General features: G+C 55.8%; 1 protein-coding gene across 1 annotated transcript; it reads left to right on the top strand.

Annotated features, from left to right (window-relative positions):
• Positions 1-5,451: 5,451 nt before the first annotated feature.
• Positions 5,452-17,308, top strand: WDR18 (WD repeat domain 18). The gene is made up of 10 exons (XM_069878148.1): positions 5,452-5,708; positions 8,557-8,667; positions 8,984-9,117; positions 9,890-10,031; positions 10,563-10,706; positions 10,898-10,962; positions 11,047-11,171; positions 14,084-14,250; positions 16,171-16,239; positions 16,517-17,308. Exons 1-10 carry the CDS (start codon positions 5,499-5,501, stop codon positions 16,646-16,648), a joined length of 1,299 nt encoding a protein of 432 aa, XP_069734249.1. The 5' UTR covers positions 5,452-5,498; the 3' UTR covers positions 16,649-17,308.
• The last annotated feature ends 5,746 nt before the right edge of the window (positions 17,309-23,054 follow it).

The following is a 23,054-nucleotide window of genomic DNA, read 5'->3' as shown; positions in this document are numbered from 1 at the left end:
TACCTCACTCACATCACACTTTGCACTGTACGTTGTTTATTATTATTATTATTATTATTATTGTTATGATTTTTTAACTCGGGTTACCTCCAGACAGACGCACGGACACCTGCCAGTGCGAGCTTTAGCCAAACCCCCCGGCGCTCTCTAAAGCAACCAAAAATACATCCCCAAAATAACTGGGAACGGGGAAAATCTTTGATTCCTTTCGATCCATTTTTCCCTCTTTCCTTTCGATTTCCGAGAACTACGCTCACTCGATGGGATTCCCAGAGGTTGTCGTTGGGTTGGTTTGTTGTAAATAGCTTCTGTTTTCTTCTCAAAGGAAAAGAATCGAAACTTTAACAGGCAAAATTCGAGCGGGGCTCATCGCAGAAACGGGAGCTTCGCTGCACCCCAAAAACTTGATTTTTATCCTCTCCTCCCCCCAAAATGACTATTAGCACCATTATATTAATAATATCAATGTTAAAATGAACAATATCAATGTTAAAATGAATAATATCAACAATATTAATAATATTAATGATGATATTAATGTTATTAATAGTATTCATATCGATTACAGTGATGATATTGATATTCGTTATATTGGTATTATTAATTTTTATCATCTCCCTTCCCCAAAAGAGTATTATCACTGTAATATTAATAATATCAATGGTAATATCAATAACATCGGTGTTAATACTATCCATGTTACTATTAATATTACTATTATCACTGTAATATTAAGAATGTCAATGTTAATAACATCTATGTTAATATTAATACTATCCACGTTAATATTAATATTATTATCATCACTGTAATATTAAGAACATCAATGTTAATGTCAGTATTAAAATTAAATATTAATATTGAATATTAAAATTAACATTAATCATAGAATCACCAGGTTGGAAAAGACCCACTGGATCATTGAGTCCAACCATGTTAATATTAACATTATTAATAGTATTAATGCTGATTACAGTGATGATGTTGATATTGGTATTATTAATATCAATTTTTTGGTATTGGTATTATTAATTGGTATTATTGGTATTGGTATTATTAATATTGGTATTATTATTATCAATTTTTATCCTTTCTTCAAATGAGTATTATCACTGTAATAGTAAGAATATCGATGTTAATATTAGTATCAACATTAATGTTAAGAATATCAATGTTAATATTAACATTATTAATAGTATTAATGCTGGTTATAGTGATGATATTAATGTTTCTATGAGTTATGTTGGTATTATTAATATTAATATTGATTATATCGATATTATTAATATCAATATTAATGCTACTACTGCACAAAGCCATTTTAGGCATGTTTTTCTCCCAAAAAGAACCAGTTTGGTGAAAGCAGGAGGAGGACAGTGGATGGAGAAGGGGATTCTAGAGGGGACCAGGATGCAGGAGCTCATGTCTGTGAGCGTAAATCTTTATTTTTATCCTCTCCCCCACAAAAAAAATAGTGTTATCACTGTAATATTAAGAATATCAACGTTAAGATTAATAATATTAATAATATTAATGTTAATATTGACGTTATTCATGGTATTAATGCTGATTCTAGTGATGATATTAATGTTGATATGAATGCCGTGGGTATTATTGATATTAATACGGATTATATTGGTATTATTAATATTAATATCAACGCTACTCCTGCACAAAGCCATTTGAGGCCCGTTTTCCTCCCCAAAACGAAGCAGTTTGGCGAGAGCGGGATGAGGGGCCGGGGAGGGGGATCCTGAGGGGCCCTGTGGATCTCCTTGAGCCGCCATTTTCTTTCGACACCCATTCTCCCTCCAAACCCCTTCGCCCTCGCCTGCGTGAGACACAATCGCCCCCGACCCCGGCCCCTCACCCTCCTCGGGGTCCATTCCTCAGGTTTCCGCCTCGAGCTCAGGGGTTTCACCCCTTTCCCAGGTGCCTGGAGCCCCCCCCCTCCTTTTATTTGTCCCGGGAGAAGCCACCATCTCAGGGGACTGGGGGTTTTTCCAGCCATTTTTGTTGTTTTCCAGCCTCTTTTTTTGGTTTTCCAGATTTTTTTGTTGGTTTTCCAGGGTTTTTTTTGTTTATTTCCACTTTTTTTCCCTTTACTTCCACTTTTTTTCCCTTTACTTCCACTTTTTTCCCTTTACTTCCGCTTTTTTCCCCTTTATTTCCACTTTTTTCCCTTTATTTCCACTTTTTTCCCTTTATTTCCACTTTTTTTTCATTATTTCCACTTTTTTCTTTATTTCCACTTTTTTTCATTATTTCCACCTTTTTTCATTTTCCCCCTTTTTTTATTTTTCCCCTTTTTTATTTTTTCCCTTTTTTTTATTTTTCCCCTTTTTTATTTTCCCCCCTTTTTTTATTTTTCCCCCTTTTTTCATTTTTCCCCTTTATTTTTATTTTTTCCCCTTTCTTTCATTTTTTCCACTTTTTTTTGTCATTTTCCCCACCTTTTTGGCTTTTTCCACCTTTTATTTTATCTTTTTCCACCTTTTATTTTATCTTTTTCCACCTTTTTTGTTTTTCTCTACTTTTGTTTTTGTTTTTTCCAACTTTTTTGTGTGTTTTTTTATTGGGTTTTTGTGGTTTTGTGTTTTTTTCCACTTCTTTTTGTTTTTTTCCAGCTTTTTTTCCCCTAGCTTTTTTCCTCTCTTTCCAGCATCATTTTCTTTTTTTTTTTTTCTTTCCATCTATTTCTTGGTTTTCTAGCTTTCTTTTTTCTTTTCCAGCCTTCTGGGGTTCTTTTCCCAGCTCTTTATTGTTTTCCAGTCTACTTTTATTTTTTCCACCCATTTGAGTTTTTTTTCCCACCGTTTTTTTTGTTCTCCAACCTTTTTTTTTGTTTTATTCCAGCTTTTTCTTGGTTTTCCAGCTTTTTGTTTGTTTGTTTATTTTCCAGCCTTTTCTTGCATTTTTTTCACCTTCTTTTGCTTTTCTCTAGCTTTTTTTTTTTGTTTTCCAGCATCTTCTTGCTTTTCCCAGCCACTTTTTACTTCCCAGCCACTTTTTTTGTTGTTTTTTTTTTTCTAGCCACTTTTTTTTCTTTCCCAGTCTTTTTATTTTCCATTTCCCATCCTTTTTCAATTTTTTCCAGCTATTTTATCATTTTGCAGCCCTTTTTTTTGGTTTTTTTTTCCAAATTCTTTTTTATTTTCTTCTTTTTATTTTGTTTTTTTACCCCAACATTTTTTTCCCCAGCCTTTTCTGTTTTCCAGCCTTTTCTTGCTTGTTTTTTTTCCACCGTTCCCCATTTCCAGCGCTGGAAATGCCCCTTGGTGGCTCCTTGCCCCTCCCTGGGGTGCCGGGGGGCTCCGTCTGGCTCCTGCTTTTGGATCCAGCCCCATAAAGACAAATCCCAGGGGGGTTTCTCAACCCCAGGACGCGCTTTAGATTTTCTTATCAACCTTTTTCATTTGTACAGTCACTATTTTGGGTTGGGTTTTGGAATGTTAATTACTTTTACCCCATCTTTCCTCTTCCCCCCTCTTTTTTTTTTTCCCAGAGAGCGTATTACCGTATAACCTTCCACTTTTTCTTTTTTTTTTTGCATATCGATTTTAAAAAAAGAGAGAAAATAATAATAATAATAAAAAAAATCAGTTTTTTTCTGGGGTTTGGAAAGAAAATAAAGGAACCGCCACAGCTGCAGATGCATTTACCCAGCGCAAATATCTTAACTCAGGTAAAAAAATTAAAAAGAGAGAGAAAAAAAGCCACAAAAGACAAAAAAAAAAGAGACTAAAAACCACATTCTACCTCTGAGAGCGGCGGCCTCGGGCGCACCCGGGTCGCCAGTGAAATATTTCAGTTTTGCAAACATTCAGGTATTGAAACTTTTTTGATTATTAATTAAAAGAAGAAAAAAATTAAAAAAAGAGAGAAAAATAAAATAAAAACACTGAAAGTTTACATTTTATAATAACATTATTATACAGATTGTATTTAAACTTCAGAATATTTAAGACAATTGTAACCCTGTAAAGTTGATGAAATATTAAAAAGAAATACAAAAATCCCAGTGTTGTGTTTTCTGCAGTTTCTGACCTCGGGGGTGTTGGGGGGGGTGTCCCTGTAGGTTTTGGGGTGCCTATTGAGCTTGGGGGTGTCCATAGGGCTGTGGAGTGCCCAGGGGTCCCTATAGGGCTGTGGGGTGCCTATAGGGTTGTGGGGTGCCTATAGAGCTGAGGGATGTCCATGGGGTGTCCATAAGGCTGTGGGGTGCCCAGGGGCTCCCTATAGGGTTGTGGGGTGCCTGTAGAGCTGGGGGGAGGGGTCTAGGAGGTGTCCATAGGGCTGTGGGGTGCCTATAGAGCTGTGGGGGGGGTGTCCAGGAGGTGTCCGTAGGGCTGTGGGGTGCCCAGGGGTCCCTGTAGGGTTGTGGGGTGCCTATAGGGTTGTGGGGTGCCTATAGAGTTGTGGGGTGCCTATAGAGTTGTGGGGGGTCCAGGAAGTGTCCATAGAGCTGTGGGGGTGCCTATGGAGCTGGGAGATGTCCATGGGGTGTCCCTAAGGCTGTGGGGTGCCCAGGGGCTCCCTATAGGGTTGTGGGGTGCCTATAGAGCTGGGGGGGGGGGGTCCAGGAGGTGTCCATAGGACTGTGGGGTGCTCAGGGGTCCCTATAGAGTTGTGGGGTGCCTATAGAGTTCTGGGGGGTCCAGGAGGTGTCCATAGAGCTGTGGGGGTGCCTATGGAGCTGGGCGATGTCCATGGGGTGTCCCTAAGGCTGTGGGGTGCCCAGGGGCTCCCTATAGGGTCCTGGGGTGTCCTAGGGTGTCCATAGGGTTGTGAGGTGCTCGAGGTGCCTCTGGGCTATGGGCTACCTATAGAGCTGGAGGTGTCCATAGGGCTGTGGGGTGCCTTTGGGGGTCCCTATAGGGTTGTGGGGGTCTATAGGATCTCTGTGGGATGTCTATAGAGCTGGGGGGGTGTCTAAAGGGTGTCCATAGGGCTGTGGGGTCCGTATAGGACCGTAAGGGGTGCCCACAGGGCACCCATGAAGCTGTGGGGCGCCTATGGGGTGCCTATGGGGTGTCCAGGGGGGCTGTGGGGTGCACATAGGGCTATGGGGTGTCCATAGGGCACATGAAGATTATGGGGTGCCCATGGGACATCCATAATCCTGTGGGGCCCCCAGGGGGGCCCTATAGTACGAGGTGCCCACAGGGCTGTGGGGCGCCCATGGGAGCTATGGGGTGCACATGGGGCCCCCTCGACTGGATCACGGGGCGCACAAGGGGTGCCCCGGGGTCTCTAAGGCGCCTACAAGCAGCCTGGGGTCTCCCATCCGGATCCGTGACGGGGCGGGCCCTGCTGAGCCCCGTTCCCCCGACGGGCGCCCCCGCCCCGTGCAGCCCCGCCCCGGAAGAGGCGCGGGGGCCTCGTCCCTGCGCGCGGGAGGCGGTGGGTGGAGGCGGCGCTCTAGGCGTGCGCGCGGTGGGTGGAGGCGACGCTCTAGGCGGACGCCGCGCTCTCTCTGGCCTTGGCGGACCGCGAAGATGGCGGCGCCCATGGAGGTGGCGCTGGTGTCGGACGCCGCCGGGCCGCTGTGTAACTGCTCGGTGTGGGAGCTGCACTCCGGGGCCGCCCTGCCCGGCTACCGCGGCGGCAACAGCGGCCCGAGAGGGCTGGCGCTGCTGGGAGGCGAGCACCTGCTCGGGGCGCAGCTCGGAAAGAGCTACATCAACGTCTGGGAGCTGCAGAGGAAGGTGCGGGCGGCGCCGCGGACGAGGGGGCCCTCCTCGTGGGGGAGGGGGGGAGGGGGGGCTTCTCTTTCCCTAGAGACAGGGCCCCTCCATGGCCAGGGAGCCCCCCTCCCCCCTTCTCTCCACAGCCAGGGACACCCCCCCCACCTTCTCCACAGTCAGGGACCCCCCCCTTCTCTCCACAGCCAGGGACCCCCCCCCCTTCTCTCCATAGCCAGGGATCCCCCCCACTCCTCTTCTCCACGGCCAGGGATCCCCCCCACCCCTCTTCTCCACGGCCAGGGATCCCCCCCACCCCCTTCTCCACGGCCAGGGATCCCCCCCCACCCCGTTCTCCGCGGCCAGGGATCCCCCCCAACCCCGTTCTCCACGGCCAGGGATCCCCCCCAACCCCGTTCTCCACGGCCAGGGATCCCCCCCACCCCTCTTCTCCACGGCCAGGGATCCCCCCCCACTCCGTTCTCCACGGCCAGGGATCCCCCCCCACTCCGTTCTCCACGGCCAGGGATCCCCCCCCACTCCGTTCTCCACGGCCAGGGATCCCCCCCCACTCCGTTCTCCACGGCCAGGGATCCCCCCCACCCCGTTCTCCACGGCCAGGGATCCCCCCCACCCCCTTCTCGACGTCCAGGGATTCCCCCCTCCTGTTCTCCATGACCACGGATGCCCCCCCCCCCCGCCCCCAGCTGCTTCTCCACAGCCAAGAAACCCCCCCCTGTCCATGGCCAGACAACGCTTCTACCCCCCTCCCCAGCCCGGACCACCCCTTTCGTGGCCAGGGCCCCTTTCTCTCCACACAGGCCTTGGCCATAAAAGGGAGGTTTATGGCCGGGCCCCTCTCTATGGCCAGACCCTCATGTTTCTCCACCCAGACCCCTGCCCAGGGCCCTTTTGTCCACACAAACTCTCCCCTCTTTCCATACAGACCCCCCCAGAGCCCCTCACTCTACCCAGAGTCCCTCCTCCATGGCCAGAACCCCCCCACCCACCCGTGGCCAGGGTCCCTCTGTATGGCCAGACATCCACCTCCCCTCTGTGGCCAGACGTACCCCCCCATCCATGGCCAGGAGCTCCCCCTCTGTGGCCAGAGCTTCTCTCTTCATAGAGAACGTATCCCTCGCTCATAGAATCATAGAATCACCAGGTTGGAAAAGACCCACTGGATCATCGAGTCCAACCATTCCCATCAATCACTAACCCATGTCCCTCAGCACCTCATCCACCCGTCCCTTAAACCCCTCCAGGGAAGGGGACTCAACCCCTTCCCTGGGCAGCCTCTGCCAGTGCCCAATCACCCTTTCTGTGACAATTTTTTTACGATATTCACTCTGACCCTCCCCTGGTGGAGCTTGAGCCCATTCCCTCTCGTCCTGTCCCCTGTCCCTTGGCAGAAGAGCCCAGCTCCCTCCTCTCCACAACCTCCTTTCAGGGAGTTGGAGAGAGCAATGAGGTCTCCCCTCAGCCTCCTCTTCTCCAGGCTAAACACCCCCAGCTCTCTCAGCCACTCCTTTTGTTCTCCAGCCCCTTCCCCAGCTTCGTCTCTCTTCTCTGGACACACTCTCCACACAGACACCCCCCCCACCCCTTTTATGGCCAGAAACACACCCCAGAGCCCATCTCTCCATACAGACACCCCCCTTCCTTCTATGGCCAGACCCCTCCAGACCCTCTCTTTATGGCCAGACATCCCCCCACATCCCCTCCATGGCCAGGGTCTCTCTCTCCACCCAGACCCCCCTCTTCCCTCCCCCAGCCCCCCTCTGTCCACAAAAACACCCCCCCTCTTTCCATACAGACTACCCCCCAGCCACTCTCTATGGCCAGACCCCTGCCAGGGCCCTTTTCTTCATACAGAACCTCCCTTCTTTCTGCATAGTCCCTCGCTTCTCTCCACGCAGCCCCCTCTCATGAACCCCCCTGGGGTCCTGGCTCCCTTCCCGGGGATCCCAGCTGCTCCCACGGGAACAGCCGTGAAAGGCGTTTCCTGCAGGAGGAGCAGGCTGTGAGCTCCTCTCCAGGCTGGTGCCTCTTTCCGAGGCTGGAAAGGAGCACGGCAGCTCCCAGGAAAGGACCGTGGTGCTTCCCTAAGCAGCCGTATCCCTTCCTCTTTCTGCCTGTACCTCTTTTTTTTTTTTTTTCCCAATGTTTTTGAGGGAATGGCCTTAAGCTCCACTAGGGTAGGTTTAGGCTGAACATTAGGAAAAAGTTTTTCACGGAAAGGGTCACTGAGCACTGGCAGAGGCTGCCCAGGGAGGGGGTTGAGTCACCTTCCCTGGAGGGGTTTAAGGGAGGGGTGGACAAGGCACTGAGGGACGTGATTTAGTGTTTGATAGGAAAGGTTGGACTCAATGATCCGATGGGTCTTTTCCAACCTGATGATTCTGTGATTCTCTCCTGCTGCCTCTGTCCAGAGCTCTGGGCTGGGGGAAGGTGTGAAGAGACCTGCAGGGCTAAACATGAAGTGACTGCAACAAAACACAGCAATTCCATGTGATCTGCACGCATGGGCTGTGCTTCTCCATGATCTCCCTCTCTGGCAGCGAATCTATGAACCGTGGCAGAGCAGATGTGGCTCAAATGCTGGTGCTGGGTGCTCCCTGAGCTGCCTCAGGCCGATTGGAACTGAACCAGGGCCTTGAATCATGGAATGGTTTGAGCTGGAAGGGACCTCAAAGCCCATCCTGTTTCAAAACCCTGCCATGGGCAGGGACACCTCCCACTGGATCAGGTTGCTCCAAGCCCCATCCAACCTGGCCTTGAACCCCTCCAGGGATGGGGCAGCCACCACATCTCTATGCAACTGGTTCTGTGCAACCAAATTGAAGTGTCTGTGTGTTTGTTCTGCCCCCAGGACCAGCTCCAGCAGAAGATCATATGCCCTGGGCCAGTGACCTGCCTGACGGCTTCTCCCAACGGGCTCTACATCCTCGCGGGGGTTGCTGAGAGCATCTACCTGTGGGAGGTAAGGAGACTGTGCCGGTTGCCATTGGTGAGGAGCCAGTGGGTTCAGGTGGAATGGTTGGACTTGATGATCCAGTAGGTCTTATCCAACCTGGTGATTCTATGATTCTATGACACAACCTTCCCTTTTCGCTCCGCTTGCCGCCTCTGCTCACTACCCTGTTCCACAGGGACTCTGCTGGTGCCTGGCACAGCGACACCAGGGCTGGAGCTGCAGGCGCTGCCGCACCCTCACCTGCTGAGGGCAGGACACTCTTCTTCCAGGGCATCCCAGTGCCCCTTCCTTAATATTCTCCTGTCCTTCCCCTTTGCTCTAGGTGTCCAATGGGAACCTCCTGGCCATCCTGAACCGACACTACCAGGACCTCACCTGCCTGTGCTTTACTGATGACAGCAGCCACTTTCTCTCGGGGGCAAAAGACTGCTTGGCCCTGGTGTGGAACCTTTACAGGTAACAGCAACCCCTGGGGAGCTCTCGGCAATTCCTGCAGGGCACAGGGAGCATCTGGACGAGGAATATTAGAACAAGAGATCAGCCACCGCTTCCCAGAGGCAGAATCTGCTCTGCTTAAGCCCATCTTAAGCTCGATAGAGCCTGCTGGTGAGGGGTCTGCGTCCTCCTTAGGCGGCTCTTCCGCTCCCGTTATCCTTGCTGCCAGAGAGGCTTTTCTGAGCTTCTCTTCTGGATTTCCTAAGCTGTGGCATATGGCTTTCTTCTTCTCCCTGCTTGACACGGAGTGGATTCTGCCCTTTCGCTGCTCGTGGTGGTGACCTCGTGCAGTCCTTAGCTCCTGGGGGGATTTAGACTGGTTATTAGGAAATATTTCTTCATGGAAAGGGTTGTTGAGTGCTGGAAGAGGCTGCCCAGGGAAGCAGTTGAGTCACCGTCCCTGGAGGTATTTCAGAGCTGTTTGGGTGTGGCCCTTAGGGACATGGTTGACAATGTGAGGTTTATGGTTGGACTCGATCTTAAAGGTCTTTTCCAACCTAAAAGATTGTGAGTAACGGCTGCTGAGGTCTCTGTCCCTTGAATATTGGGAGCTCAGCAGTGGCTCTCGTGCTCAGTACTACTGTGGCCGCTGATCTGTGTCCTGCTTGGTCCTTGCAGCCAGGAGAGCCATCTCAGACGAGGCAGAGCCTTGGCCAGTTCTCCTTACAGCTGCTTTGCTCTGCCATCCCCAGCTTTGCTCTGCCACGCCAATCCATCTCTGTTCTCCCTACAGCGTGCTGCAGGCAGAACCCTCCCAGATCCCCGACCCTCGCCACGTGTGGTCCCGACACAGTCTCCCCATCACAGATTTGTACTGTGGCTTCGGAGGCCCCTTGGCACGAGCTGCCACCGCCTCCCTTGACCAGACAGCAAAGGTAAAGCCGGGTCGGTCCCACCAGAGGGTTAAAGCAGAGTTTCTCCTGGGCTGCAGCAGAGCTGTCCGAGAGGGCTGCAGTAGCTGAATTTCTTGGCTGTCTCCGTGATGACTCAGAGCTACCAGACCTAATGGGCTTCGCCTCGCCCAACCCCAGCAGTTTCTCCATTCCTGCCCTCGGGCTGGGCCTCTGCAGTCCTTCTGCTGGGAAATGTGGGGGGTCAGCCCCTCCGATTCCCCTCACTGGTGTTCTTCAGTCTGAAGGGCAGGGAGCCCGGAGCTGGGGTTGTCTGTGGGACAAGACGGGCACGGGAGGGAGGGAAAAGGCCATTTGGGAGCTACCTGGGAATCTTGTTGTCTCATGGTCCCCAAGAGGCTGATCCTGGGTTCTGCCACGGTTTCCCCATCCGCAGGAAGGAGGGAATGCTGGCACAGCTTCCTGCTGGGCAGGTGCTGATGAGCAGCAGTGTCTTCTTCCCATCCTACCGTTAACATTTAATCCCCCTAATTCTCCTGTACCCTGTCCCTCCAGCTCTGGGAAATCTCATCTGGAGATCTCTTGCTTTCCGTCCTCTTCGATGTGGGGATCATGGCTGTGACTCTCGACCTCTCCGAGTACCACATGTTCTGCGGCGGCATGGATGGATCCATCTTTCAGGTTGACCTCTGTGCCTGGGTGAGTGCGTGGGGCTGCACATCTGCTTGAAGCTTCTCCTGAGCTGCTTTTACCTCCCTGCCTGCTGCTGTCATCTGCCAGGGCATGCATGGGCCTGGGTTCCGCTGTGTCTCCACTGTCCCCCACACTGATGAACCTGCTGCCTTCCTGAATTTAAATCTCTCTCTCCCTTCCTTCCTTCGTTTCTGCAGCCGGTCCAGAGAGACCGAGCCTTCCAGACAGAGCGGGAGAATGGGAAGGTCTTCAAAGGGCACAGGTGAGGAACCAGACATACTCACCTCACCCGTTTCTGGCTGTTCTCGGGTCATCCCAAGTTTAAACATCCTCTTCCCCATTCCAGGAACCAGGTTACGTGTCTGTCAGTCTCCACAGATGGCAGCTTGCTGCTCTCTGGCTCGCATGACGAAACTGTCCGGCTGTGGGACATCCAGAGCAAGCAGTGCCTGAAGACGATGAATCACAAAGGTAAGCATGTCCTTATCTCTGGGATCCTTTCCTCCTCAGCCACTAAAGGCTGCGGCTGTCTCGCTTCTGCTTCTCTGAAGCCAACCTGGGCACTCCAGGCATTTCTCAGCTCTTGTTCCACTCCTCCAGGAAGAGCAGAGGTGTTAGAGGGACACCTCAGCCACCTGGAGTAATGGTTTGACCTTGCCCATGTCTGTTGACAACCTCCCTGTGTGTTGTCAGGGAGTGAGTCATGGGTTTCACCCTGCCACTGAGGACATCCAGGATCTTCCTCCTTGTTTTCCAAAGGGAGCAGTTACCCCACACGCACCCTAACCCCTGGGGAGGCTGTGGGAGGAGGAGGATATGTCTGGAGGCAAGGTTGGCTCTGTGACCCCAGCAAAGAGCACCCTGAGCTCAATTAGGCCTGAAGTCAATCTGATATAAGCAGTCGTCTGGGATTTCAGTCTAATGGCTCTGATAAACCACGCAAACAGACCTCTGTGGGCTCAGATCATCAATTAGGTGCCTCGGATGTAGCCCTCCTATTGTGTTTGAGCTGTACGATGGTGGTGGTCTCCGATCTCATGTGCTTCTCTTGCGGTGGGGCTGCCTGAACCCTCCCAGAAGGGTTTTGGTGGTGAAAATCAGCCTCTGTTCCTCTGTGATGCTGCCTCTGGACAGAGGTGGTTAAGCTGCTGCCCCTGGCTGCCTGCAAACCCTTTTCCTTCAGCTGCCAAGGCCCATCTCTAATGGGGACCTACTGCAGTGCCCATCCAGCCTTGCTCTGCTCACACCAGAGGGGTGAAAGCAGACAAAACCTGAGCTGTGTGAGTCATCAGGGGAGGGGGAGGCGAGCTTTCCCTGCAAACCAGGCATTAAAACCCTCCTTGAGCCTGCAGGGGAGTGCAGATGTGTCAAGCTCTTCCTATCAGGGGCAGAACCGGGCTGACTGCCACTGGCTGCCAGGGCCACGAGGTGCGGGTGCTTTCTGCAGCCTCTCCTGGCTGGCTTCTTCCTGCGGGCAGGGATTTGGCTTCCCCGGCAGCCCTGGCACTGGTTACCAGCAGGCTGCTGCTGCTGTGAGCTTAATCCGTGCCCAGGAGCGAGGTGGGAGCTGCGTTTTGGATCAGGAGCAGCCGTCCTGAGGAGCCCCCCACCAGGGAGCTGTACGGTAGGGGCCGTGCAGGGAGCACAGGCTCCCCGCAGCCTCCCTGCACCAGGGCTCTGCGGCTCCGCGGTCCCAGCGCTGCCTCTCCTCGGCAGCCGTGCCAGCCTGGCTTAGTGGGGCAGCGAGTTCCCTGCAGCGCCGGTTTCCAGCGGGTCGCTGTCTCCCCTTGGCCTCTCTCGCCAAGCAGGGACGTGAGCCTCCCAGCAAGGTCTGTTCCTTGCTCGCCCCTCCGCCGCATTCCCTGAGCTTTTCCAATCCCAAGGCAGGGATGACACAGGCTTTTCCGCTGCAGCTGACGTGACAGCATCCTCCGGCCTGGTGTGAGAGCGAGGTCCGTCTGCTCGCGGGGCAGAGCGAGGAGCTGGGGGCAAAGCAGAATCCACTGCCCTACCCGATGACAGTGCTGCAAATAGATCAGGGGGGTTGGAGCGTGGCTCAGGGGCTCAAGAGGAGAGAGGGGATTTTCCAGCAAGGTTTGCTTGTCCTTGATGGGAGCAGGAGGCAGGGGCAGAGCAGATGGACCTTGAGGAGCTGGGCTGCTGCTGTTGGGTAATGAGCTGTGACTGTGTCAGGCAGGGCAGGGCGGCTCCTGGTCACCCAGCGTGGTTGGCGCTGCAGGGAACCTCTGGGATGAGACAGTGAGCCAACGCTCCCCGATTCTCTTGCCAGCTCTGCCCCTAAATCCCTCTGAGCCTCGGTTCCTGTCCTGTCATGCAGGCTCCATCCTTTTCTCTGCAAACACCGCATGGCACAGACTCATTCGTGTAAGGCCAGTACGAGGAGGCTCCAACCAATCCATCCTGCTGGCAGTTGCCAGTTTTGGAAGCTGAATTATGTATTCTCCTTCAGTTGAGCCTAGTCCGTGTGCCCTCACTCACTGCCTGGAGTCCAAGCTATCTGTGATGAGTTGGGTTTGGATGCCTTTTATTTGCCGCTGGGATCCGGCCTTGGATCCTGGTGGGGTCACATTTTGGAGCAGGCTCTGATCTAGCTGGAGGGTATGTGATGGCGAGGGAGCCCTTGCCCATAACAGAGGTGTTTTTGTTTGTCTCCTCTGCAGACCAAAAGCCTCAGGCAGCTCTGAGCCTCTCCAGGGCCACCCCCTGGGCTCCCTCCCTCCTCCTGCGGGCGCTGCAGCAGCCTGCGTGTGCTCAGGTGCATCTGGATCCTGTTAACCTTTCCCTTCGCGCTATCGAGTTCGGCCAGGGGAAGATGGATGGCCAGGGGTTTATCGGCAGTGATTGAGCAGCTCTGCTCACACAGAAGCCCGTTGGCTGCTGGAGGAGCTCTTTGAGCAGCACCGGGGGGCTCGGAGCTCTGAGAAGCTGTCTGACACGTTTGGGGTGTTGGGGGCAGCAGTGGGAGTTCGGCAGCGAGCAGAAGGGGGTGCTGGGTGGACCGCTGACTGAAAGCAGCAGCCTGGGTGGGTAAATGCAGTAATTAAAGCGCTCATTAGCTCTGCCAAATGAGAGTGTGTGATAGATCATTGCAGGAGACAGCTGCGAGAGCGGCAGCCACTGATGGATGGATGGCTCTGCTCCTCCCCAGGCTGCCTGCCTGGCCTGGAGTGCTGAGCTGCATCCCTCCTCACCACCACTGAGGATGGGAAGAGGGGCTCTGCCTCTTCTCAGGTGCTGGGGAGGAAGGGAAGAGGCCTGGCAACTGTCTTCTGTGTCCTCTGGGCTGCCCGAAGCACCAGGCAAGCGGCAAACCCACCGGAGCAGGGAATTCTGACCTATCCCCTCCACTTATCCCGTCCCAGGTCCGGTTACAAACGCCTTCATAGTGCTGGCGCCAGCCAACATGTTTAACCCGGATGGAAAACCCAGCGTGCCTCTCCCCAAATTCAGCAAACACCTCCACGGCACGGAGAGCACCGACGAGCAGGGGAGCGAGGGAGTGACGCTGCGCCTCGGGCTCCACCAGCAGGTACTGGGCCAAGTACGAGGGAGACGGTGGGCAGGGGTGGGGGGCTGTGCCAGAGGGTGCAAAATTCCTCCTCCAGATGGAGCAGCAGTGGTGGCCGCTCGGTGCTGATCCCCTGCTGAGAGCAGCAGCTCCGCAACCTGTTCTGATCTACACCCCATGCTGCTGAACTTCTCCGAGTGCTGTTCTTGGAGGTGGTGGATTTTTCCCAATACAGTGGTTTGCGGTGGGAGCAGGCAGGTGGAAAGGTTCCCTTGCCTCTCAGGCCGGTGGAGAGGAGCATTCAAGGTCTCCAAGCAGAACAGGGTCCTCGCTGGGGTGCAGGGGGTCCCTTTGCAGTCACCACAGGGTCAGTCACGATGGTGGTGGGGTCTAGAGGCTGTTTGGACTCTGCTGCTGGTCCAGATCCCGCTGTGCAGCACCTTCATCTTTCTGCCAGAGGCTGTTCCCCCTCCGTGAATGCTGTTCCCCGGTGCGGCGATGCTGGTTCCCCCTCCCTCGCGCTCCTCTTGCCATCCTGGCTGCTGCAGTCATTTGTCCTCCCAGCCTCGTGCCGTGGCGTGGGCTGGCTCTGCTGTCCCACCGCTGCCGTTCCTCGTACCCGGCAGCACCATAGCTGATCTCGGCGTGTCGGGACAGCCCCTCTGGCCCCGACCTCTCTGCCGGCAGTCCCAGAGCCCCTCTCCTCTGTCAATGTCTCCCTCTGGGTGAGCAGCAGCCCTGCCACGACTGATGGATGAATTTCATGTAGGAGAGGTGGCAGCCGGTCCTGTAAGGGCTGTTTGCCTGCTGCACGGCCAGCTCGGGTGCAGCTTTGGCAATGTCAGTCAGGCTCTCCTGCTCGCAGCCTGTGCCACGGTGAGCCCAGCATTCCCACTGCCTGGCAAAGCGCTCTGACATAGAGTCATAGAATCACCAGGTTGGAAAAGACCCACTGGATCATCGAGTCCAACCATTCCTATCAAACACTAAACCATGTCCCTCAGCACCTCGTCCACCCATCCCTTAAACCCCTCCAGGGAAGGTGAATCAACCCCCTCCCTGGGCAGCCTCTGCCAGTGCCCAATGACCCTTTACCTGAAAAATATTTTCCTACTATCCAGCCTGAACCTCCCCTGGTGGAGTTTGAGGCCATTCCCTCTCGTCCTGTCCCTTGGGAGAAGAGCCCAGCTCCCTCCTCTCCACAACCTCCTTTCAGGGAGTTGGAGAGAGCAATGAGGTCTCCCCTCAGCCTCCTCTTCTCTAGGCTAAACACCCCCAGCTCTCTCAGCTGTTCCTCATAAGGCCTGTTCTCCAGCCCCCTCACCGGCTTCGTCGCTCTTCTCTGGACTCGTTCTGTCCGTGCTGGGAGAGGAGTTGGGTGGATGCCTGCACGAGGCTTTCCCTAGAGGGCTCTTTAGGGACCCCAGGCTTGCACGCAGACCTTTCCTTTTGGAAGCTGGGGAGAGGCTCTTGATCAGGGAGGGCAGGGACAGGACGAGGGGGAATGGTTTTGAGCTGAAAGAGAGGAGATTGAGATGAGATCTTGGGGAGAAATGTTTTGCTGTGAGGGTGAGGAGGCCCTGGCCCAGGTTGCCCAGAGCAGTGGTGGCTGCCCCATCCCTGGAGGGGTTCAAGGCCAGGTTGGATGGGGCTTGGAGCCCCTGATCCAGTGGGAGGTGTCCCTGCCCATGGCAGGGGGTGGAACTGGATGGACTTTGAGGTCCCTTCCAACCCAAACCATTCCATGATTCTGTGAAAGGGAGGGGCTGCAGCTCCAGCCAGGCTCTGCTTGTGCTGTGAGGCTGGTCGTATCCTGCTGGAGTTTTTGCTTTGCCTCTTGGGGCTTGGAGGTTTCTTTGGCTACTCCAGCAGGTGCCCTGCCCAGGAGCAGTGGGAGAGGGCCCGCTGTCTGTCTCCATGTCTCCTGTCTGCTCCCTGCAGGACTCTGGGGAGAGCTACCTGGAGAAGGCGGAGAAGATGTACTCGCAGATGTACTCGACAAGGGAAAAGGTGAGAGCTGTCCTGGGAAAGGGAAGTCATGTCCTTCCAGCACAGGGTCCTCTCTCCTAGTGATCTGGTTCTTTGGGCCCTTTTCAAGTTGGGGATGAGGAGGAAGGAGCCCTGGAATTTGCTGCTGGTGCAGACAGGAGGGGCTGTGGGTTGAGTATGAGGTTGAGGAAGAAAGAAGAGGAATGAGTTTGGGATTTCTTGTGGGAGCAGCAGCCTGCTCTTACCAGAATTGAGATCCAGATTCCTGATGCTTTTCCATCCCATTTTTCTGTCACAGAACCTGGTGGGCGACCAGGAGCACCTGACGATCCAGGTGAGCGAGCTGGAAGAGGAGGTGAGCACCCTCCGGAAAATCAACAAGAACCTCTTCGACTTCTCTGCTCGCATCATCACCAAACCAGCCAAATGAAGAGGCACCCCCTGCCCTCCCACCCCTCCGCCTCTCTCTCTCTGCCCAGCTCCTGGGGAAGAACCCAGCCCACCCCTGGGCTCCTGCACACGCAGATGTGCCAGCACGCCTGGCTCCCCTCCTCAGCGGCACCCGTCACACGGCACATTCCGGAGCCTTTTCCTGCTCCGTCTGGCATCCGTTCAACGACACGGGACTGAGAGAAGCAGGGGGGCTGCGGGGCTGCTGCGTGCGGGACAACACAGGGACCCTTTTCACCCCAGTTCTCTGCTTGATGCCAGTGGGGAAAGACTCAGAGCAGCTGGCAGCAAGAGGAGCGTCGCCAGCTCTAAGGAAGGGGCACAGGACTCAGCTCCTGCTCTTTCCTCCTCTCTTCCCTCGCCCTTTTTTTTTGTTTGTTTCTTTTCGTTACTTGACCCTGCAGTGCAGACAGAAAAGTGGTTTTCATTTTTCTCTTACTACGGTTGGAGATTGGATTTTAGAGACCCCCTTCCGCCCTTCCCACCCTGGGAAACACTGCTTGGTGTCACCAGACCCCTCACCGCTGGGATCCCGCTGGCGGCTTTTTCGGGGGGGTTGAGCACCTCTCGCCCTGGGGACCCCCAGGGACAGGGTGGGTGCTGCCTGGGGACGGGGGCTCCCGCATCGCCCCATCCCTCCCAGTCCGGTGGGGGGAGTCAGGGGGCTCAGGGGGTGGGTGCTGGTTTTGGGGTGTGGGGCTGACTCCTTCGGGAAGGGCAGGATGGGGCCAGCAAGGTGCTATTTCCAATCTCCTTAAGTTGACAATTTATATATATTTGGATCCAGCTACTCTGTTTTCATCATGTTCCGGGGAATTGGCCTTTTGTATCGTCATGAGCATGGCAGCGGGGGTTGTGGGTTTTGTTTAGGTTTATTTTTTACATAAAAGATTTGTTTTTTATAGTGAAAGATGCCTGAGGGTTTTCTTTTTAGCACCTTGCTGCCGGCTACGGATATCGGTAACCCGGCATCGCTTCCTCGGCCGGGAATCCTTGTCCAAGGGAAATTGTGCTGCTCTCTTGCCTTTGTCCCTGCGGGTCCCTCCTTGTCTCCCAGGTCCCTCTGTGTCCCCTCGGTGCTGCCAGGGTCCCCCCTGCATCTTTGGGATCCTGCACCCACGGCGCCGCCTGTTTAATAGCCCAGAAGAAAGTGCAGTTGATTTAAAGTGCACTTTAATATTAAACGCAGGTGTCCGTGCGGACCGCGCTTCTGCCAGCTCGCTTAGATAATGCTTTTAGCTTAATAAGTGGTATTTTGCTACTCTCCTTCCTCCTGATGGTTTGGATCAACGTTCATCAGCTGCCTCGGGAACAACGGGGGCTGCGAGGGGAGCGTGTCCCCTGCCTTGGGGACACCAGCCGGAGGCAGGGGCTGTGAGGAGAGCGTGTCCCTCTCTCTTGAGGAGAGCCCTGAGCCCCTAAGGAGGGCGCAGCCTGTGCCCCGTCAAGCCCAGACCCCAACCCTCCCTCTCTCCCAGCTCCCCAGTGGGGTTCGGTGGGGGGGACTCCCCTGTGAGCCCCCTCGTGTGCTGCCTCTGGGGTTTAGGGGGGGCTGTTTCGTGCTAAGAACCTGCCAGACCCCCTCCCCAGCTCCTGCTTCCTTGGGGGAAGGAGCTACCATGGGCCCCGTGCTCGGGATCCTCCTCCGGGGGGGCAAACCAGCACCCCTCGACAAAGGGACACCCCGCATTCACCCCCAGGATTTTTCTCTGATGGCCTCTCCCCCCTCTAGGCCCATCTCTGCAGGGGGAATTAATTAGCTGTGACTCATTACATTTGTCTGGTGATCAATATTTTTTTTTGCCAGCTGGTATTTGGCTCTGGCACCCGCTTGCTTATTTGGATTAATTTGGTGGAGGTTTCTGTCTCCCTGGCACCTGATGTTTGTGCTCCCTGGCTGTGCCTCAGTTTCCCTGCTGTGTCTGAGGTCCCCAGCCTGAACCACGGCGGGGAGCGCTGATGTTGCTGCCTGTGAGGAGGAGGAGAAGGAGAAGGAGGAGGAGGAAAAGGAAGAGGAAGATAGAGGTGGTCCAAAGGCAGCTAGGACCCCCAATTTTGAATCTGCATCTCTGGGAAGGGATGGAGGGACCTAGGGAGGGAGTTGACTGCTCTGAGTCTGGCTCAGCATCGAGCCTGATGGGGAGCGCTGGCATCACTATCCAGGAGGAGGAGGAGGAGGAGGAAGGTGCTGGTGGTCCAAAGGCAGCCAGGACCTCTTGATTTTGAGGATTAATTGTGGAAGGTTGGAGGGGTCTGGGATGGGAGGGCAGTTGGTGGCTCAGAGTTTAGCTCAGCAGCAGCCCTGAGGGGCTTCTCCCCGGCGTTACCATCCAGGAGGAGGAGGAAGGTCCTGATGGTCCAAAGGCAGCCAGAATCCCCCAAATTTTGAGGCTGCATCTCTCCCGGGGGTGGGATGGAAAAGGATGAGGTGGGATGGAGGAGGATGAGGTGGGATTGATGCCTCCAAGCCTGGCTCAGCACCGAGCCCCAGCCTGGCGCTGGCATCGTCATCCGGGAGGAGGATGAGGAAGGTCCTGGTGGTCCAAAGAAACCAGGACCCCCCAATTTTGAGTCTGCGGCTCTGATTTTGGAGGGGTGGAGGAGTCGGGGAGTGGGGGGGGAAGGTAGCTGAGAGCTCTGGACTTGGCTCAGCACCAACCCCCAGGGGCTTCTCCCTGGCATCACCACCCAGGAGGAGGAAGGTCGCGGTGGTCCTAAGGCAGCCAGGACCCTCGATTTTAAGGCTGTGACTGGTCATTATGGGATTTGGGGTGCGCTGGGGGCAGTTGGGGGTCTCCATCCAGCCCAGGCTGCGCTGGCATCGCTGTCTGCGAAGAGGAGGAAGGTTCCAGCGCTCCAAAAGCAGCCGGGATCCCCGATTTTGAGGCTGTGACTGGTCGGGATGGGATGGGATGGGATGGGGGGGTCCGGGGAGGGGTTGGGGGGGCAGCTGCTGGCTCCGAGCCCGGCTCAGCACCGAGCAGGGAGGAGGAGGAGGAGGAGGAGGAAGATCCCAGCGATCCAGAGGCTGCGGGGAGCCGCGGGGACCCCCCGATAGCATCCACCCCCCCAAGAGCAGCAGCGGGAGGGGGCGGGGAAGGAAGGGGAGGGGGGGGCTGCGGGAACCGGGACCGGGCGGACCCTGCCCGCCCCCCCCGAGGGCTGCGGGGCCGGAGCCGAGCGGGCGGGGAGCTCGGATGGGACCGGGAGAGCCCGGGGTGGAGCCGGGGGGGAGCCGGTGCGGGGCTTGGGGGGCGGAGGTGGATCCAGTGCGAGGTTTGGGGTGCGGGATCTGAGATTTGGGACAGACCCGGTGCGGGTTTGGGGGGGGGAGGCGGATCCGGAGCGGGTTTTGGGGCTGGGGGACGGATCCGGTGCGGGGTTTGGGGTTTGGAGGCTGATCCAGTGCGAGGTTTGGGGTGCGAGGTTTGGGGTGTCGGGACGGATCCAGTGCTGGATTTGGGGGTTGGGGGCTGATCCGGTGTTGGATTTGGGGTGCGGGGTTTAGGGCGGATCTGGAGCCGGGTTTAGGGTGCGGAGCAAGGTTTGGGGTGCGGAGGCGGGTTCGGAGAGGGTTTTGGGGCTTGGGGACGGATCCAGTACAGGGTTTGGGGTTTGGGGGCTGATCCAGTGCGAGGTTTGGGGTGTCTGGACAGATCCAGTGCTGGATTTGGGGTTTGGAGGCTGATCCAGTGCGAGGTTTGGGGTTTGGGGTGCGAGGTTTGGGGTGTCGGGACAGATCCTGTGCTGGATTTGGGGTTTGGGGGCAGATCCAGTGCGGGGTTTGGGGTGCGGGGTTTGGGGTTTGCGGTGTCAGGACAGATCCGGTGCTGGATTTGGGGGTTGGGGGCTGATCCGGAGCAGGGTTTGGGGTTTGGGGTGCGGGATTTAGGGTTTGGGGACTGATCCGGTGTTGGATTTGGGGTTTGGGGGCTGATCCGGTGCAGGTTTTGGGGTTTGGGGGCAGATCCCGTGCGAGGTTTGGGGTCTGGGGTGCGAGGTTTGGGGTGTCGGGACGGATCCAGTGCTGGATTTGGGGTTTGGGGGCTGATCCGGAGCAGGGTTTGGGGTGCGAGGTTTGGGGTGTCAGGACAGATCCAGTGCTGGATTTGGGGTTCGGGGGCTGATCCGGCGCAGGGTTTGCGGTTTGTGCCGGGTCGCGGGGCGATGCGGGCGCTGCGGGCTCTGTGGCTGCTGGCGGCGGCGCTGGGGGCGGCGGGGGGCCCCCCGCATCCCTGCCGCGTCCCCCCCGTTCGCCTCGGGGCGCTGCTGCCGCCCGGGCGGCCCCGGCTCCGAGCCGCTCTGAGCGGGACCGGCCCCGGGGGGCTCGGGGTGCCCCCCAACCTCAGCCTGGAGCTGCCGGGGGGGGGTCCGGCGGCGCGGGACCCCGGCTCGCTGGCTCGGTGGCTTTGCGGGGCGCTGGGGGGGCGCGGGGGGGGGGGCCGCGGTGCTGGCTCTGCCCCGGTCCCGGAGGGAGCTGCTGCTGCTCCGCTTCTTCGCCGACGCCCTCCGCATCCCGGTCATCAGCATCCTCGGCCCCCGCGGGCCCCTGCCCCGCCGAGAGCAGGTGAGACCCGAACGGAGCCCCGACCCGCAGCCCCCAGCCCGCCCCGAACCCCGATCCGACCCCCTCAACCCGCACCCGAACCCGCATCCCTGGCCGAACCCAAACCTGCATCCCCGAACACAAACCCGAACCCAAACCCGAACCCAAACCCGCACCCCCGAGCCCAAACCTGCACCCCTAAACTCAAACCCGCACCCAAACCTGCACCCCTGAACCCAAACCTGCACCCCGAACCCAAACCTGCACCCCTGAACCCAGACCCGAACTCAAACCTGCACCCCCGAATCCAAACCTGCACACAAACCTGCACCCCCGAACACAAATCCGAGCCCAAACCTGCACCCCCGAACTCAAACCTGCACCCCAGAACCCAAACCTGCACCCCCGAACACAAACCTGCATCCCTGCCCTAACCCGCATCCACACCTGCACCTCTGAAGCCAAACTTGCACCCCAGAACCCAAACCCGCACCCAAACCGACAACCCTGAACTCAAACCTGCACCCCCAAATCTGCACCTAAACCTGCACCCCAGAACCCAAACCTTCACTCTTGAAACCAAATCTGCACCCCTGATCCTAAATCTGCACCCCAGAACCCAAACCCGCACCCAAACTCGCACCCCTGAACCCAAACCTGCACCCCTGAACCCAAACCTGCACCCAAACCTGCACCCCTGAACCCAGACCCGAACTCAAACCTGCACTCCAAAACCCAAACCTGCACCCCTGAACCCAAACCCACACCCAAACCTGCACTCCGAACCCAAACCTGCACCCCCAAACTCAAACCCACACCCAAACCTGCACCCCGAACACAAACCTGCACCCCTGAACCCAGACCCGAACTCAAACCTGCACCCCGTACCCAAACCTGCACCCCGAACACAAACCTGCACCCCTAAACTCAAACCCGCACCCAAACCTGCGCTCCAAAACCCAAACCTGCACCTCTGAACCCAAACCTGAACTCAAACCTGCACCCCCGAACCCAAACCTGCACCCCTGAACCCAAACCTGCACCCGCAAACTCAAATCTGCACCCCCGAACCCAAACTTGCACCCCCGCACCCAAACTCGCATCCCTGCCCAAACCCACATCCCCGCCCAAACCTGCACTCAAACCTGCACCCCCAAACCCAAACCCACATCCCTCCCTGAACCCGCGTCCCTGCCTGAGCCCAAACCCACACCCCCGAACCCAAACCTGCATCCCTGCCTGAACCCTCATCCCTGTCTGAACCCACATTCCTGCCTGAACCCCTATCCAAACCTGCACCCCCAAAGCCGAACCCTCGTCCCTGTCTGAACCTGCATCCCTGCCCAAACCCTCATCCCTGCCCGAACCCTCATCCCGTCCCTCATCCGGCTCCAATCCCAGTTCAATCCCGAGGGTTCCTCTCCCAACTGCATGTCAGCTCCAATCCTGACTCGTATCTGGCTTTATCCCAATGTTTCCCCTCTCTGCTCCATCCCAGTTCCATCCTGACTCTGATCCCAACCACCCTCTGGCTCCAGTCTCGGCTCTGTCCCAGCCCCTCATCCTCGCTGCATCCTGACTCCCATCTCACCCCCTTTCCCAACACCATCCCGGCTCTATCCTGACCCCCATCCTGGATTAATCCCAGCCTAGTCCTGGTTTTATCCTGCCCCCCATCATAATTCTGCCCCAGCCCCTTCCTAGCCCCATTCCAGCCCCCTCCTGGCTCTATTCCCACCTCCATACCGGCTCCATCCTGGCTGCATCCCAGATTCATCCAAGATCCAGTGTTGCCCCTCTCCTGGCCCCTTGCCTGGCTCTATCCCAGTTCAAGGCAACT

Source organism: Phaenicophaeus curvirostris, chromosome 28 (genome assembly GCF_032191515.1).
Source record: "Phaenicophaeus curvirostris isolate KB17595 chromosome 28, BPBGC_Pcur_1.0, whole genome shotgun sequence".
NCBI classification, from domain to species: domain Eukaryota; kingdom Metazoa; phylum Chordata; class Aves; order Cuculiformes; family Cuculidae; genus Phaenicophaeus; species Phaenicophaeus curvirostris.
This window is presented reverse-complemented; position numbering and strand designations above follow the sequence as displayed.